Genomic DNA, 19039 nt, shown 5'->3' on the forward strand with positions numbered 1-19039 from the left:
TATGTACAAGAATATAACTACTATAATACTGCTCCTATGTACAAGAATATAACTACTATAATACTGCCCCTATGTAAAAGAATATAACTATTATAATACTGCCCCCTATGTATAAGAATATAGCTATTATAATATTGCATCTATGTACAAGAATATAACTACTATAATACTGCTGCTATGTACAAGAATATAACTACTATAATACTGCCCCCTACGTATAAGAATATGACTACTATAATAATGCCCCTATGTACAAGAATATAACTACTATAATACTGGCTCCTATGTACAAAAATTTAACTACTATAATACTGCCCCTATGTACAAGAATATAACTACTATAATACTGCCCTCTATGTATAAGAATATAACTACTATAATACTACCCCTATGTACAAGAATATAACTACTATAATACTGCCCCTATGTACAAGAATATATCTACTATAATACTGCCCCTATGTACAAGAATATAACTACTATAATACTGCCCCCTACGTATAAGAATATAACTACTATAATACTGCCCCTATGTACAAGAATATAACTACTATAATACTGCCCATATGTACAAGAATATAACTACTATAATACTGCCTCCTATGTACAAGAATATAACTACTATAATACTGCCCCTATGTACAAAAAATTAACTACTATAATACTGCCCCTATGTACAAGAATATAACTACTATAATACTGCTCCTATGTACAATAATATAACTACTATAATACTGCTCCTATGTACAAGAATATAACTACTATAATACTGCCCCTATGTACAAGAATATAACTACTATAATACTGCTCCTATGTACAAGAATATAACTACTATAATACTGCCCCTATGTACAAGAATATAACTACTATAATACTGCTCCTATGTACAAGAATATAACTACTATAACACTGCCCCTATGTACAAGAATATAACTACTATAATACTGCCTCTATGTACAAGAATATAACTACTATAATACTGCTCCTATGTACAATAATATAACTACTATAATACTGCTCCTATGTACAAGAATATACCTACTATAATACTGCCCCTATGTACAAGAATATAACTACTATAATACTGCCCCTATGTACAAGAATATACCTACTATAATACTGCCCCTATGTACAAGAATACAACTACGATAAAACTGCCGTTGTATATAAACATGTAATCCTCATTTGTCTTTATAACAATATTTGTGCTGAGTATCTCTGGATGGTAACACATCGCTTTAAATGCCACTGTACGATGTCATGGTGAATCCAGATTTGCCCAAGGTGCCAGTGTTCTATGTATATTTATTAGCTCCTCTCTCTCGTGCCTTATGTCATGGACTGTATGTTGTGCAGCCTTTCTGGCTTTGTGATGTTGAGGACATCTGGTTGGCCTGATATTCCCCAAAGGGATGTTGGCAGTGACGGTTTTATCAGATAGGAGTGATGCTGGCACCTCTCGTTGACGTGTCTCTCTCTCTCTATATATAGTCTTCTCTAGTGACTGAATTGAGAATTTAGCAGTTTTATACAAAGTATGTAGAAGTCCAGGTTCTGCTTATGATATGTCAGGTACTTTGGGTCTGATGATGCAGTGGAGCAATGTTATAGCGCATTGTGGTAATCTGTACCCGTTTTCTCATTAGATTAATGCTTAGGACATAAATGAGATGCATTTACGCTCTATCTACAGATATGATCCTGAGAATCGTTAGATAGATAGTATTTAGTAGAAAGCAAGAATTCAACCACAATAATATGAATTAATTAATGCCCCCTGGTCATTCGCACTTCTCTTATCACGCAAACAGTGATCAGTCTTAATATTAAAACTACCTGTCTTATAATGTGTAGTGCTCTGCGTGTCTGAGCGCTTTTCTATCATATATGGGATGCTCTGCGAGTCCTGACTTATTTCTATCATATTTGCAATTTTCTGAAAGTGTCTTGTGGTACCTGGTACCTTTCAGTCACAGCTGTGATGCTCTGCCAGTCCTGACATTTTTCTTTCATAGCTGTGATGCTCTGCATGGTCTGTCCCCTTTTTTTTAATCATAACTGTGATTGTCTGTATGTTCTGACCCCTTTCTATCATAGCTGCGATGTTCTGCTTGTTCTGACTTCTTGCTATCATAGCTGCGATGCTCTGTTTGTCCTGACTCCGTTCTATCATAGCTGCGATTCTCTGCATGTCCTGACTCCGTTCGATCATAGCTGCAATGCTTTGTGTCCTGATACCTTTCTATCATAGCTGCGATGCTCTGCATGTTCTGTCTCCATTCGATCATAGCTGCGATGCTCTGTGTCCTGACTCCATTCTTTCATAGCTGCGATGCTCTGTGTGTCCTGACTCCGTTCTATCATAGCTGCGATGCGCTGCGTGTTCTGACTCCGTTCTATCATAGCTGCGATGCTCTGTGTCCTGACTCCATTCTTTCATAGCTGCGATGCTCTGTGTCCTGACTCCATTCTTTCATAGCTGCGATGCTCTGTGTGTCCTGACTCCATTGTTTCATAGCTGCGATGCTCTGTGTGTCCTGACTCCGTTCTATCATAGCTACGATACTCTGCGTGTTCTGTCTGACTAGAATAAAGGTGAGCATATTTATACAACCACGTTATTTTAGTTCTTTCTTTTTCCACCCGAAAAGACTTTAGTTGTTTTTTCTCTGTGTATTTGTACAGATTATGGGAGACATTAGGGGAAAAAAGTTTTGGAATGATTTTTCTTTGTAGAATTTTATTTACATGACAAAACCTGCCATTTAACAAGGGCGTGTAGACTTTTTATATCCACTTTATATGCAGTAATTCTACTGTTGTGGTTAGGCGCATTATTTACATTTATTAAAGGGGTGGTCCACTACTTCCCTATTGGTTCCCCAACACTTCTCTGAACTGCAGCCGGTATTTCTAACCAGTTTGCTAGTCTTCTCTTTCAAGTGGATGGTGAGCGTCAGGTGACCACTATATTTTATCGGCAGCTGCTGATTGGCTCCAGCGGTCTCATTCCATGTAAGGCAGAAAAAAAAAAGGTTTCCTCTTCCTACCAACTTAGATGACAAGTGACTGCTGCAACCAATAAGCATGTTCTGATTACAGTGGTCATCAGAAGACTGGCAGCGGACCCCAGCAGCAGGGCGAAGGAGCATCTGGTGTCTGCTAGGTATGTTTTTTTTCTATTATTAATTTTATTAATGACATGGGCCCTGGACAAACCCTTTAACACAATTCCATCTCCACGTTCTTGCTCGGGTTGTCTATTCACTAATTTTTTTCTGTAATATTTTACAATTAATCTAAGTAGATACTGGAACTGTGGTCTCACATGCTCACTAAAGCTTTGCTCACACAATGGACTCGATCAGCGGGGTCCCAGCATTCAGATCCCCTGCAATCATACATTTATTACTTCCATCTTGTGGATAGGTGATATGTTTTTATATGGGATGATATATAATGGTCTGGCGATTACTTATCTCAGTTCCCTTAATATACGAGGGTGAATGCGGTTTGTTTCAGGGCTGTAGATGCAGCTGTGTTTTATTAGTGATTTTTGCACCTTGAATGACATCTGGTCATCAGTGAACACAGAGTCAGTTCACATGTAACATCTCAGCCTATTCCTTGCCTCGTATTTCCTAGATATAGTGAAATGGCACGAGCTCAGGCCGTACGTGCACGCCGTGCATTGCAGCACTTCGGTTACACTCAGTCAGTACACGTGTTCGTCCACAGGGGAGCAGTGTTTGTACAGATTTCTTTTGTGCGTAGAGTACTGGCAGTTGTGTCTAATTGTTCAGCGACTGGTTTAAAACCCTACATTTCCTTGTACTTGCATAATTAGTACAGATCCTTGGTGTGTGCACAGCGCAGCGACTGATGACTGATCGCTTTTGTAGGACAAGACGGGGACCCGAGTGCAGATTTATCACTGTATGTGGCTGATCTTCAGTGAATATTACATGGGGGACTGCACTATAAGCAGTTTTCTCACTTAGTAAATCCATACGGTCATGGTGAAGTCCCTGGTGCATCGCCATAATGGCCGTGGGCCACAGTACTTCTAGATCCTTTGTGTGTCTTCATAGGAGTTTGATGGCTTAAGGTTCTTCCACGTCGAAGATGGAAATGATCATGCCATTCCTTTAATCTGGCATCCAGTAATTCAGAAAAACTGATTTTCCACCACTTACTTCTTGATTTGGCGGTATTGCTTGTTTTCGGTAATTTCCATCTTTTACAAAAGATTATGCAAAAACAAATCCACATCCTGACTTACCCCCTGCCCTCCAGCGCTGCCCCTAGCCCACCTTCCCCCCGTTTTTTTGCAGACATATCTGGCTCAGTGATGTCGTAACTACAGAACGTGACCGCTGCAACCTGTCACTGAGCTCAGCAGTCTTGTGCCGTTCACCTCTGCATCGCCGCTAGTCTGTGAATTCTCTAGTTATGACAATGTCGCGGACCAGGGGCGGCCGCGAAGAGGGACGAACACTTGATATTGATGTCATAATTATTGAAATGTGTCATGCTTCTTTTATGTTTCATACATAAGCATCAAATCTGCCCCATGTGAATAAGCCCAAGTATAAAGTGACCTTGACCGTGACTTTGCTGGTGTCATAGAACTGCAGATTTTATACCAGGGACTTTTAAGGGTATACACATAACCCCCCTTGTGTTTCATTAATAAAAGGATCAGCGATTACACGGTGTAATCCAATTAGCGGCAATGTTTGTGACGATATCCGCTGTCTACATGAAAGTTAATTAGAAATGGTCATTAAGATTAAGTAGCGAGTATGGTGATAGTGTAATTAGGATGGGGACAAGGTCGTACACGGCAATCTGATGGATACATGGGATAAGATGCTTTCGGGGGAGGTAGGACGATCTTTCATTTACAGTTCAGATTATTTTGGTGCAGGGTTTGGGATCACCAGCAAGTACCATGGGGGTTTTGCTTGTCAGGGGAAAAATACATTTAATGAAAAAGCTTTAGCAAAGTAAAAACTATTTTCCCTAGTTTCAGGTTTTTCTAAAGACCTTAAAAAAACAAAACGGTGCATTGTTCCGCCATACTGTATTATTCAAGACTATGAGTGTGCTGCTCCTAGGTGTTTCCAATGGGGGTAGAGGTGAAAGCTGCTGCTAGACTCCTCGGGCAGCGACTTATTTTCCACAGAATATTTTCCTCTGACATAATCATGTGATGGAAAGTCAGGAGGTGTCATACACATTAGGTGACTGGCTGACTCAACTGATATTCAGCACATGCCTATGGGGTAGCTACTCGAGAGACCGAAAGTGACAAGTTTTTGTTCGAGGGTGTAGATTAATGATTTGTCAATTACTTGACTCAGTTCCCTTAATATACATGGGTGAATGCAGCTGTATTTCCTATTAGGTTACTAACAATGATGACGGCAACTTGACAGATACAGTATCTCATAGTGTTAGTGGACTCCACTGCTCGTCGTCCCCATCGATGTTGTAAGCAGATTATTTTTGTCTTGTTCCTGCAGATTGTGATGTGGGATGCAGACTAATATTTAATTCTGCGGAGGAGAGACTCCCTCAGTGCAATCGCATTTCAAAGATTTTGGTGGAGTTAAAGGAGGTCATGAATCCAGACCGACCACATTCCGGGGTTATTTCTGCCTAAAGTTTAGATCTTGTACAGCAGATTGTGAGGGCTGCGCTCCCACGTCCTGGTACATAGGAAACAAACCTGTAATGTACATTGTGTGCATGGTAAAATGTGGGTGCGTTCGGGGCTCCCGGCAAACTGTGGCCCCAGGGTCAGAACATGTCTTGTCAGAAGTAACATAAAGAACCCTGGGAATATTCATCTAAATAAAGAGCCTTGTCACTCATTACCATGTTGTGCCTTAAAGGGGGTCTCCATAAAGAACTGTGCCATATGCAATAAGACTACTGCAGAGGTCTCCTGATCCTGCCGGGGAGTCGGGTCTTCCCCTGAAAATCAGACTGGTTGTTATAGAATCAGTAATGCACAAATCCATAGCAACCAAGCTGTCAGATAAAACATCTCTACATATATATGTATTCACATTGGGAGACATCTTTGATATTTGATTGGAAGAAGTATGATAGGACATGCAGGACATCGCAGCTACGATAGGAAGTCAGGACATGCAGAGCATCGCAGCTACGATAGGAAGTCAGGACATGCAGAGCATCGCAGCTATGAAAGGAAGTCAGGACATGCAGAGCATCGCAGCTACGATAGGAAGTCAGGACATGCAGAACATCACAGCTATGATAGAAATGTGTCAGATTACACAGAGCATCGCAGCTATGATAAAGGTGTCAGATCACACAGAGCATCGCAGCTATGATAGAAAGGTGTCAGAAAACGAAGAGCATCGCAGCTATGATAGAAAGGTGTCATATCACACAGAGATCACAGCTATGATAGAAAGGTGTCAGGACACACAGAGCATGGCAGTTATGATAGAAAGGTGTCATATCACACAGAGCATCACAGCTATGATAGAAAGGTGTCAGATCACACAGAGCATCGCAGCTATGATAGAAAGGTGTCAGGACACACAGAGCATCACAGCTATGATAGAAAGGTGTCAGAACACACAGCACAGCAGCTATGATAGAAAGGTGTCATATCACACAGAGATCACAGCTATGATAGAAAGGTGTCAGGACACACAGAGCATGGCAGTTATGATAGAAAGGTGTCATATCACACAGAGCATCACAGCTATGATAGAAAGGTGTCAGATCACACAGAGCATCGCAGCTATGATAGAAAGGTGTCAGGACACGCAGAGCTTCGCAGCTGTGATAGAAAGGTTTCAGAAAACGCAGAGCATCACAGCTATGATAGAAAGGTGTCATATCACACAGAGCATCACAGCTATGATAGAAAGGTGTCATATCACACAGAGCATCACAGCTATGATAGAAAGGTGTCAGGACACACAGAGCATCGCAGCTATGATAGAAAGGTGTCATCACACAGAGCATCACAGCTATGATAGAAAGGTGTCAGATCACAGAGCATCGCAGCTATGATAGAAAGGTGTCGTATCACACAGAACATTGCAGCTATGATAGAAAGGTGTCCTATCACACAGAACATCGCAGCTATGATAGAAAGGTGTCAGAAAACGCAGAGCATCGCAGCAATGATAGAAAGGTGTCATATCACACAGAGCATCGCAGCTATGATAGAAAAGTGTCAGATCACACAGTGCATCGCAGCTATGATAGAAAGGTGTCATATCACACAGAACATCGCAGATATGATAGAAAGGTGTCAGGACATGCAGAGCATCGCAGCTATGATAGAAATGTATCAGGACGCGCAGAGCTTCGCAGGTATGATAGAAAGGTGTCAGAAAACACAGAGCATCACAGCTATGATAGAAAGGTGTCATATCACACAGCATCGCAGCTATGATAGAAAGGTGTCAGATCACACAGAACATCGCAGCTATGATAGAAAGGTGTCATATAACACAGAGCATTGCAGCTATGATAGAAAGCTGTCAGATCACACAGAGCATCGCAGCTGCGACTGAAAGTTATCAGGACACTTTCAAAGGTCTTGGTGGGGGTGAGGACATCCAGGCCTTCTTGGGTTAGACACGGGAACCTACACAGCATTGGGCAGGTGGTTTTAATGTTCTGGCTGATGGATGTACTGGGGAGTTGCTGTAATGGCCTCTCCTCATGTACTGTGTTATGTAATTTTCCCCTTTCACGGCACAGGACTCCTCAGTAGGGAGCGGTGTATACGGCGATCTGCACCTATGGGATCTATGCTGATCCCTAATGTTAGGGACTACCTGCATATTCCTGTGATTGTACATTGTATCAGGATGAATCATAGTGACTCTGCACAGAGTCTGCTGCCTGATCCCGCTGACTTCTCAACCAAAGGTCACGTCACGGATATTTACAGTATATGTGCCATGGTGTCGCCTTAGAACACATCAGCCCATGACTCATTCTCTGTCTTATCTGACACGTGACTAGTGCCAGAATTTTACTGTCAGCTGGTAACTTTCATCTCCGATCTGTCTGCGGTGATTGACATCTTTATATTGATGGTAATTTATTCCGTGCGGTCACAGGATGGTGTAATGTCACCACCCTCCATTCTCTATATGTCGCCTGGCAGCAGGGGGCGCAGTTCTCTCTGATTATAGCCTCCCTATAATACACTGCTTTAATATGTAAATTAACATCAGAAGGCAAACTACAACTCCCAGCATGCCATGACTTTACTATATGAAAGCTCAAGTAGATAATTCTTACACAAACACCAGAAAGTCATGGGTGATATTCGCAGCACAGATGGACATGCCTCTGCTGACAGATCCATGGCGCCGGTCAGTTTACCCTGCAGAGATTGGATGTGATTTATAAAATCTCCCCTACAATGCTGCTTATATAATACATGGTGGATTTTTAACATGGAAAACCAAAAATTTGCTGTGTAGTCGATTTGAGTTTCCAGTATTGCATTTTCTTCTCATTCTTGAATCCTCCACCTCTTGTAGACCGGTCATCTCGTGAGACTGCAGAATTCTGGCCCAATTTGTGCCAAAAAAATTGCTGTACTTGCTGCGTGCCACGTTTATTATATGTCTTAAATGTTTTCCTGACTGTTCTAGACAGGGATTTATCCATTTTTGTTTTCTTTGTGTATGTAAGACCAGGCTACATATTGCACTATATATGGCTCCCATGATAACAGGGTAACGACCCGGCCTGGGGCGCCCTCTGTGAGCGGAGTCCTTGCAGCTGGTGAAGCGTCTGCAGCACCAGATTTCTTTATTTGCTGTGGTTAGTAATAGTGGAGAGGACAGTGCCTGCACATGGCGGCATTAAACAGACGCCTCCGTCAGACTCTCGCCCATTCATTAGCTGTCAGTGAATGATTTCCCAATTACGGCTCATTCATTCTGCTCATAACTGCTGGCACATCTGCTTATCGGCGAGCGTCTGTGCCGAATATCACTGGTTATCATTTCATTACGATTGAATATCATCGGTCTCAAATATTGAAGCATCAAATCCGGGTCTTTATCGCTGCACTGAACCAACACGGGTGACTCTGAGAAAACAGTCGTCTGATTTCTGATTGTCAGCGATGATGGGATGTGGGCACAAATAACACTTAGGGAGCCGATTGTCCGGCTCACATACTGGTGGTCCACACCTAACGCATAGGAAAGACTCCAGTAAGACTGGTGCTTCTGGTACCAATCTGCCGATGTATGCCTCAACATATCACTCCAAACTAGCAAAATGTGAGGCTCCGGGTTCGGGGAAAGTGGAGAGTCACTATTATCATCTTTAGTATGGCTAACCGAGCGAGAGGTGGGCAATGACAACCCCTTTAAGGTGGAGACCTGGAAGGGAATGCACTAGTCACCCATCCATCATGGACCCTGAGCTCTGTGCTGTCCAGCCGTCTGTGATGTGATTGTTGCAGGCTCGTCTTATAGTCTGGAACTGAGATATTTCAGGAGGCAGTAAGGAAGGTAAGGCTGAATCTCTCAGCGTCCGAGATATTTCAGAAGGCAGTAAGGAAAGTAAGGCCGAGTCTCTCAGCGTCCGAGATATTTCAGGAGGCAGTAAGGAAGGTAATGCCGAGTCTCTCAGTGTCCGAGATATTTCAGGAGGCAGTAGGGAAGGTAAGGCCGGTCCGATATATTTCAGGAGGCAGTAAGGAAGGTAATGCCGAGTCTCTCAGCGTCCGAGATATTTCAGGAGGCAGTAGGGAAGGTAAGGCCGGTCCGAGATATTTCAGGAGGCAGTAAGGAAGGTAATGCCGAGTCTCTCAGTGTCCGAGATATTTCAGGAGGCAGTAGGGAAGGTAAGGCCGGTCCGAGATATTTCAGGAGGCAGTAAGGAAGGTAATGCCGAGTCTCTCAGCGTCCGAGATATTTCAGGAGGCAGTAGGGAAGGTAAGGCCGGTCCGAGATATTTCAGGAGGCAGTAAGGAAGGTAATGCCGAGTCTCTCAGCGTCCGAGATATTTCAGGAGGCAGTAGGGAAGGTAAGGCCGGTCCGAGATATTTCAGGAGGCAGTAAGGAAGGTAATGCCGAGTCTCTCAGCGTCCGAGATATTTCAGGAGGCAGTAGGGAAGGTAAGGCCGGTCCGAGATATTTCAGGAGGCAGTAAGGAAGGTAATGCCGAGTCTCTCAGTGTCCGAGATATTTCAAGAGGCAGTAGGGAAGGTAAGGCCGGTCCGAGATATTTCAGGAGGCAGTAAGGAAGGTAATGCAGAGTCTCTCAGCGTCCTAGATATTTCAGGAGGCAGTAAGGAAGGTAATGCCGAGTCTCTCAGCGTCCGAGATATTTCAGGAGGCAGTAAGGAAGGTAAGGCCAAGTCTCTCGATGTCCGAGATATTTCAGGAGGCAGTAGGGAAGGGAAGGCCGAGTCTCTCCACGTCCACCCTGGATAATTCCCGGCTGACAGTGATGCTGACATTTCTGTATTCAGATGATAATCAGGGTTGGAGACATCATACTGAGTGGACGTGAGATTCACTCCTGCCTGTAGGAGCTGACACCGATCATCCGGGAAGTTTATCAGTGCTGTGTTTTGGCGTTCTATTAAAGAGCCCATGCTCCCACACCGATGGATATACATACATCCCTCTAATCTGGAATTCACATGGTGGTGCTGAATTATCAGATACCAGACGTATGTAACGTTTGCTGGAGAACCAACAATTAGTGATAAACTCTCATTCCCAAATCTCTGCTGAAACGTCATCTGCAGACTACGTAATGTCGCCGTGTGATGCCGGATTATGGGCGTTTCTGGACTATATGGTGTCAGATTAGTGGAATTGACATCTGCTCTCTGAGTCTCTCTTGCTGTAATGTAACTACAAATCGCAGGATGCCCCTACAGATGGCAGACTGCAGTTACCAGGATCGTCAGGCGTTGGGGCATTCTGGGATTTGTAGTTTCCTAACAGACATCAGTTGCAGTCCTTTGATATAAGGTAATGGTTGATTTCCTGATCCGGTCTAATATTTAGACTAAAATGTTATGGTCTAAAAGTGCACCAAATTTATCACTGTAGCCCGAGGTGGGTCGGGTACTTAGTTAAACTTTTTGGATTATTTTGATACGTTTTTTGCACCTAAATTCCAGCGTTATTTTGGGCATGCTATCACACTGTAAGCCACATCTCCATATCGAATGAGATGTAAAAAGTTTCTTAATCACAATAAATAAAACTCCATGCAACATTATGTGCCAAAATGCAACAAATTTCTGAACATTTTTCCCCAGGCCCCACTCACAAGTACATTGGCAATCGTAAATCTCCCACACTCACTATGTATCGTCTGCCTTATAGTCATGGATCAGATTATACCATTAAATACTTAATATTTAATTTGTGACCTTTTCGCCAGGACAGTGGTTCTCACATACGTCCTCTATGTAACAGTGCTGAGAGCGCAATGCAGCAGGGTCAAAACATGTTCTGGTAGAAGCACCTGAATAGGTCCCCCGCATAGAAATATAATGTATATTATCACATGTGCTCATCCTGCATTACCCGTATAATAAATCCCATGAGATCACCTGGCAATACCCATATAAGTGATCACCCAGCATTACTTGTATAATATATCACATGTGATCACCCAGCAGTACCCTATAATACACTACGTGTGATCACCCAGCATTACCCGTATAATAGATCACATGAGGTCACCTGGCAATACCCATATAATAGATCACATTTGATCACCCAGCATTACTTGTATAATAGATCACATGTGATCACCCAGCATTACTTGTATAATAGATCACATGTGATCACCCAGCATTACTTGTATAATAGATCACATGTGATCACCCTGCAGTACCCTATAATACACTACGTGTGATCACCCAGCATTACCCGTATAATAGATCACATGAGGTCACCTGGCAATACCTGTATAATAGATCACATGTGATCACCTAGTATTACCCGTATAATAAATCACATGTGATCACCCTACATTACCCATATAATAGATCACATGCGATCACCCAGTATTACCCGTATAATAGATCACATGTGATCACCCAGCATTACTTGTATAATAGATCACATGTGATCACCCAGCATTACTTGTATAATAGATCACATGTGATCACCCTGCAGTACCCTATAATACACTACGTGTGATCACCCAGCATTACCCGTATAATAGATCACATGAGGTCACCTGGCAATACCTGTATAATAGATCACATGTGATCACCTAGTATTACCCGTATAATAAATCACATGTGATCACCCTACATTACCCATATAATAGATCACATGCGATCACCCAGTATTACCCGTATAATAGATCACATGTGCTAACTGTCATGAATCCCCAATGGCTAGGGATAGCACAGGACAAGCAAAATATAACAAATATCGGACGAGCTCTAGGGTGATGGAACCTGGGCTGACCGCTGCCCTACGCCTGACAAACGCAACTAGAGATAGCCAGGGAGCGTGCCTACGTTGGTTCTAGACGCCACGCACCAGCCTAAGAGCTAACTAGTACTGCAGAGAAAACAAGACCTCACTTGCCTCCAGAGGAATTAACCCCAAAGGTATAGTTGCCCCCCACATGTATTGACGGTGAAATGAGAGGAAGGCACACACATAGAGATGATGTATATAGCTTTAGCAAATAGAGGCCCGCTGAAAACTAGAAAGCAGAATGATACAAAAGGGGACTGAGCGGTCAGCAAAAAACCCTAATCAAAAAAACCATCCTGAGATTACAAGAACCCATGTGCCAACTCATGGCACATGGGGAGAACCTCAGTCCACTAGAGCAACCAGCTAGCATAGAGACATTCTAAGCAAGCTGGACCAAAAACCAAACAACTGAAAATCAGCACTTAGCTTATCCTGAAAGATCTGGGAGCAGGTAGGCAGGAACCAAACAGAGCACATCTGAACACATTGATAGCCGGCAAGGGAAATGACAGAAAGGCCAGGTAAAATAGGAAACACCCAGCCTCTGATGGACAGGTGGAAACCAAAGGCCGCAACCCACCAAAGTCACCCAGTACCAGCAGTAACCACCAGAGGGAGCCCACCAACAGAATCCACAACAGTACCCCCCCCTTGAGGAGGGGTCACCGAACCCTCACGAGAACCCCCAGGGCGATCAGGGTGAGCTCTATGGAAGGCGCGGACCAAATCAGTCGCGTGAACATCGGAGGCGACCACCCAGGAATTATCCTCCTGACCATAACCCTTCCACTTAACCAAATACTGGAGTTTGCGTCTGGAAACACGAGAATCCAAGATCTTTTCAACAACATACTCCAATTCTCCCTCCACCAGCACCGGAGCAGGAGGCTCGACCGAAGGAACAACGGGCACCTCATACCTCCGCAACAACGACCCTTAGGGAACTTACTGCCAGGAATCAATTCTATAGCACAGTCACACTCTCTATGAGGAGGGAGCGAATTGAGCTTAGGCTCCTCAAAAACATCCTTATAATCTGACAAAAACGCAGGGATCTCCGAAGGAGTCGATGAAGCGATAGAAATCGGAGGTGCATCATCATGAACCCCCTGACATCCCCAGCTTAGCACAGACATTGTTTTCCAGTCCAGGACAGGATTATGAGTTTGTAACCATGGCAGACCAAGCACTAGTACATCATGTAAATTATACAGTACAAGGAAGCGAATCACCTCCTGATGAACGGGAGTCATGCGCATGGTCACTTGTGTCCAATACTGCGGTTTATTCATAGCCAATGGTGTAGAATCAATTCCCTTCAGAGGAATAGGAACTTCCAGAGGCTCTAGACTAAAACCGCAGCGTTTAGCAAATGACCAATCCATAAGACTCAGGGCAGCGCCTGAATCCACATAGGCATCGACGGAAATGGAAGACAGTGAAAAAATCAGAGTCACAGACAAAATGAACTTAGACTGCAGAGTATCAATGGCAAAAGATTTATCAACCCTTTTTGTGCGTTTAGAGCATGCTGATATAACATGAGCTGAATCACCACAATAAAAACACAAACCATTTTTCCGCCTATAATTTTGCCGTTCACTTCTGGACTGAATTCTATCACATTGCATAGTCTCAGGTGCCTGTTCAGAAGACACCGCCAACTGGTGCACGGGTTTGCGCTCCCGTAAACGCCGATCAATCTGAATGGCCATAGCCATAGACTCATTCAGACCTGTAGGCGCAGGGAACCCCACCATAATATCCTTAATGGCCTCAGAAAGACCATTTCTGAAGTTTGCAGCCAGGGCGCACTCATTCCACTGAGTAAGCACCGACCATTTCCGAAATTTCTGACAATATATTTCCGCTTCATCATGCCCCTGAGAGAGGGCTAACAAAGCCTTTTCAGCCTGAATCTCTAGGTTAGGTTCCTCATAGAGCAATCCCAATGCCAGAAAAAACGCATCCACACTGAGCAACGCAGGATCCCCTGGTGCCAATGCAAATGCCCAATTCTGAGGGTCGCCCCGTAGGAACGATATAACAATTTTGACCTGTTGAGCAGGGTCTCCAGAGGAGCGAGATTTCAAAGAGAGAAACAATTTACAATTGTTCCTGAAATTCAGGAAGGTAGATCTATCTCCAGAAAAAAACTCTGGAATAGGAATTCTAGGTTCAGACATGGGAGTGTGAACAACGAAATCCTGTATGTTTTGAACCTTTGCCGCGAGATTACTCAGGCTGGAAGCCAAACTCTGGACATCCATGATAAACAGCTAAGATCAGAGCCATTCAAGGGTTAAGAGGAGGTAAGAAGCAGCTAGACAGCAATTAAGGGCTAGGCAGTAAAACTCTGAAGGAAAAAAAAAAAAAAAAAATTTTCCTTGAACACTTCTTTTCCTCCTGCTTCAGCCCAAACAATTAACACTTTGTGGCCGGCTATACTGTCATGAATCCCCAATGGCTAGGGATAGCACAGGACAAGCAAAATATAACAAATATCGGACGAGCTCTAGGGTGATGGAACCTGGGCTGACCGCTGCCCTACGCCTGACAAACGCAACTAGAGATAGCCAGGGAGCGTGCCTACGTTGGTTCTAGACGCCACGCACCAGCCTAAGAGCTAACTAGTACTGCAGAGAAAACAAGACCTCACTTGCCTCCAGAGGAATTAACCCCAAAGGTATAGTTGCCCCCCACATGTATTGACGGTGAAATGAGAGGAAGGCACACACATAGAGATGATGTATATAGCTTTAGCAAATAGAGGCCCGCTGAAAACTAGAAAGCAGAATGATACAAAAGGGGACTGAGCGGTCAGCAAAAAACCCTAATCAAAAAAACCATCCTGAGATTACAAGAACCCATGTGCCAACTCATGGCACATGGGGAGGACCTCAGTCCACTAGAGCAACCAGCTAGCATAGAGACATTCTAAGCAAGCTGGACCAAAAACCAAACAACTGAAAATCAGCACTTAGCTTATCCTGAAAGATCTGGGAGCAGGTAGGCAGGAACCAAACAGAGCACATCTGAACACATTGATAGCCGGCAAGGGAAATGACAGAAAGGCCAGGTAAAATAGGAAACACCCAGCCTCTGATGGACAGGTGGAAACCAAAGGCCGCAACCCACCAAAGTCACCCAGTACCAGCAGTAACCACCAGAGGGAGCCCACCAACAGAATCCACAACAGCTAACCCAGTATTACCCGTATAATAGATCACATGTGATCACCCTACATTACCCATGTAATAGATCACATGTGATCACCCAGTATTACCCGTATAATAGATCACATGTGATCACCCTATATTACCCATATAATAGATCACATGTGCTCACCCAGTATTACCCGTATAATAGATCACATGTGATCACCCTACATTACCCATGTAATAGATCACATGCGATCACCCAGTATTACCCGTATAATAGATCACATGTGATCACCCTGCATTACCTGTATAATAGATCACACAAGATCACCCAGTATTGCTGTATAATATCTCGTGGTCACCCGGCATTACATGTATGTGACTGATGTTTACTCTTTCTTGTCTTGCAGCCTGTTTGATATGGGGGGTGAATATTACTGCTACAGCTCGGACATTACCTGCTCGTTTCCAGCCAGTGGGAAGTTCACCGCCGACCAGAGAGCAATTTATGAGGCCGTGCTGAAGTCCTCCCGTGCCGTCATGAACGCTGTGAGACCCGGTGAGTCCTGAGCACCTCTGTGTGACTCAAATGACAAAGCACAATATCATCTGAAAGGCGTCGTGTAAAGAGTAAAATCCAGGTGCAGTACCAGGCACAGCCATGGACAAGAGTGGCGCTGTTTGTGGATGAGGGAAAACAGATTTGTGATTTTGTAATATCATACAACGCCTATAAAATACACGAGAATCAAAAGTCACATAATTGTCTCCACTTCCATAGCATCATCTAATTTTACAGGAGTGACTTCTGGATTTGCAGCCATTTTGGTTGTCACTTTTCCAGCAGCGTTGCCCGTGGCTCCTATCGCTGTGTGGGCATGGAGCCCTTCTCTTTTTTGATATTTGACATGGCAGAGAACCAAGGACTGTTAGTTTAGCAGGAGCCGCCATATCTGCGTCTGTGACACCGTTGCCTCCCGATACTGGGGTCCTGATGTATCCCCCCTCCTGACCTATTTCTTTCTCTGCGTCCTGCTCTGTAAACCGCACATCCTTCTCGTTGTCTTCTCCTCGCAAGTGACTTCCGATCCGCTTTACCTCCCCGCAGCAGGATTCCTGCCGGCTGTTTACACGTCGTCCCATTCTTCACTCAAAATGGTGGAAAAGTCGTGTTGTGCAGATTACCATTGCTATAAATTTTGTGTCCCTGTCAGTGGGGCTCGCCGGGGCTGGCAGACCGTCACAGGAAACAGGCCAGCGCCTGGCCGATGGAGACAACATACATGTAGCCTCTGATAGAGTCCTCGCCGCTCTCTTAACTCTCGGGGTGAGGATGTGGCTGTCACCAGTTTCTTTTGATTACTGGTTGATGAATGGCCCCTCTACATAGATGTGAGCCGTCGTTATACGGCAAAACAAGTCCACCCTACCAACAACAGCAGGTAACGGCCTCGCTATTATCCTCTCATGTTTTGTGCTCTCGTTTAATGCCAATTATATAGTTTTATATTCTACTTTATAAATGACATTTGTAGTTTTTATTTTTTTTAAGATTGAAAAATATATTTGCCTTTTTTTTTAGGTCTTATAGAGCAGGACACGATTTATGTGCCCAAGACTTTACACTAAAGATGCAATTTAAACTGGGAGAAAAAAGTTACGGATTTTGCCGTCTGTTTTGTGCAAACATTTTCAGATTTTTTTCAATTTTACGCCGTTTGAAGTTGCGGACAAGGAACAGCGGGAGGTGGGAGCAACTGCAGATCTACAGACATACTGTAATGTATGTCAGAAACCGGGTGTAAACCTCTGGCTGTGAGATACTTTATAGCGCTCCATACTTATTAGTCGTGACCTCTGGCACTCCAATCATAGTAGGTCCCTCTGTGTGATCACAGGAGTGTCCTGGTTTCATTCATTGGCTCTCTTGACTTACACTCCTCAACAACAATGATATCGCAACACCGAAAAAGGAAATATCGTGGAATGATGGAAATCACAGGATGGCGATAATGATCCACAAATGATAACATTTTCAAAACGTCTCGATTTATTTTATCTGGAGTATGAGCGCTACATGTGGATATCTTGGACATTTCAGTAGAGTATGAGCGCCACACGTGGAAATCCCAGCCCTTTCAGCATTGGTTGCTATTAATGAGGTTAATAATGGTCGTTTGTGGAAGGTTCTGCTGCTAAATGCACTTGGGCAAATTATCAAAGTCCGCTGCTGGCAGCTTCCTTTGCAGTTACAGACCATTATGTTCCAGACGTGTGCGATGGGAGACAAGTCCAGAGATGCTGCAGACCATAAGAGCATGTTTAGGCCTTGCAGGATGCTCACAGTAGCACAAGCAACATGCGAGCCAGCCATGTAATGTTGATAAACGTCTCCTGGGCCACTTTGGAGAATAGGCTGTACTATTGGATCCAAAACAATGTATCTCCGAGCTATTAGTGCATTTGGTATGAAGACTAGAGAGGTCCGATTACTGTACATTATGCCCCTCCACACCATAATTCCGGGAGTAGGACTGGTGTATCCTTTGCTCGTTAAGGCCTCTTCATTTATTTTATGCCACTGCTCTCAAAGACTATCATAGTGCAGAAAAAGGCGGCAATGGAGGCTGAAATTGAGGTCTGTCCTCTTCAGTGAAAAGTCCCACTTTTGTCTTGGATACAATGATAGCCAGAGATTGGTCTGGAGACCACATGAGCAACGCCATGAAGAGACCTTCATGATGGAATGTCAGTGGACCCCTCTAGTCTTCATTCCAGGTGCACTAACAGCTTGGCGTTACATTGATTTGGTGGTAGAACCAATGCTGACTCCTTTTCTCCAAAGTGTCCCAGGAGCCATTTTTCTTCGCCAGACCCCACTGTGAGCAGCCTGCGTGGCCTAAACCTGCTCCCCTGGCTGCACCATCTCCGTACTTGTGTCCACATATAGGATGTGATTGGTTGGTGATGACACAGGAGCTGCCAGCAGAGGCTCTTGATGATTTTCCCAAGTGCATACAGCATCATAACGTTCCTCAAACGACCATTAATAACCTGAGTGATAGCAGTCGAATCAGTAAGTGCATGTGTTCCTGTACAAGTCTCTGACTCTAGACTGAAGACAGAGAGATTTTGAGAATGTGGTTTCCATTTTTCCATCATTTATAGATCAGTGACGTCTTCATCCTGTGATTTCCATCATTCCATAGCTTTTCCTTCTTAAGAGCGGATGTTAGGGGCCATGGTTCCGACTACATGTCTGTAGTGCAGATATATGCATTATACAGATTGCTTGGTCATTTAACCTTGAGAAAATCTTTGCTCTGGATACAAGGGAGGCACAAAATTTTCATATTTATTGTGCAAATACTTGGGCAATTCTGC

At 43.8% G+C, this 19039-nt stretch overlaps 1 protein-coding gene across 2 annotated transcripts in view; it reads left to right on the forward strand.

Moving 5' to 3' along the window:
* PEPD (peptidase D) overlaps positions 1-19039 on the forward strand; it is a 225868-nt gene that overhangs the window by 183718 nt on the left and 23111 nt on the right. For both annotated transcript variants that reach the window (XM_077288630.1, XM_077288631.1), the window contains exon 12: positions 16066-16214. In XM_077288630.1, coding sequence (XP_077144745.1) covers positions 16066-16214 — 149 coding nt within the window. The remainder of the gene's footprint in view (positions 1-16065; positions 16215-19039) is intronic.

This window comes from Ranitomeya variabilis, chromosome 2 (genome assembly GCF_051348905.1).
Source record: "Ranitomeya variabilis isolate aRanVar5 chromosome 2, aRanVar5.hap1, whole genome shotgun sequence".
Taxonomy (NCBI): Eukaryota; Metazoa; Chordata; class Amphibia; order Anura; family Dendrobatidae; genus Ranitomeya; species Ranitomeya variabilis.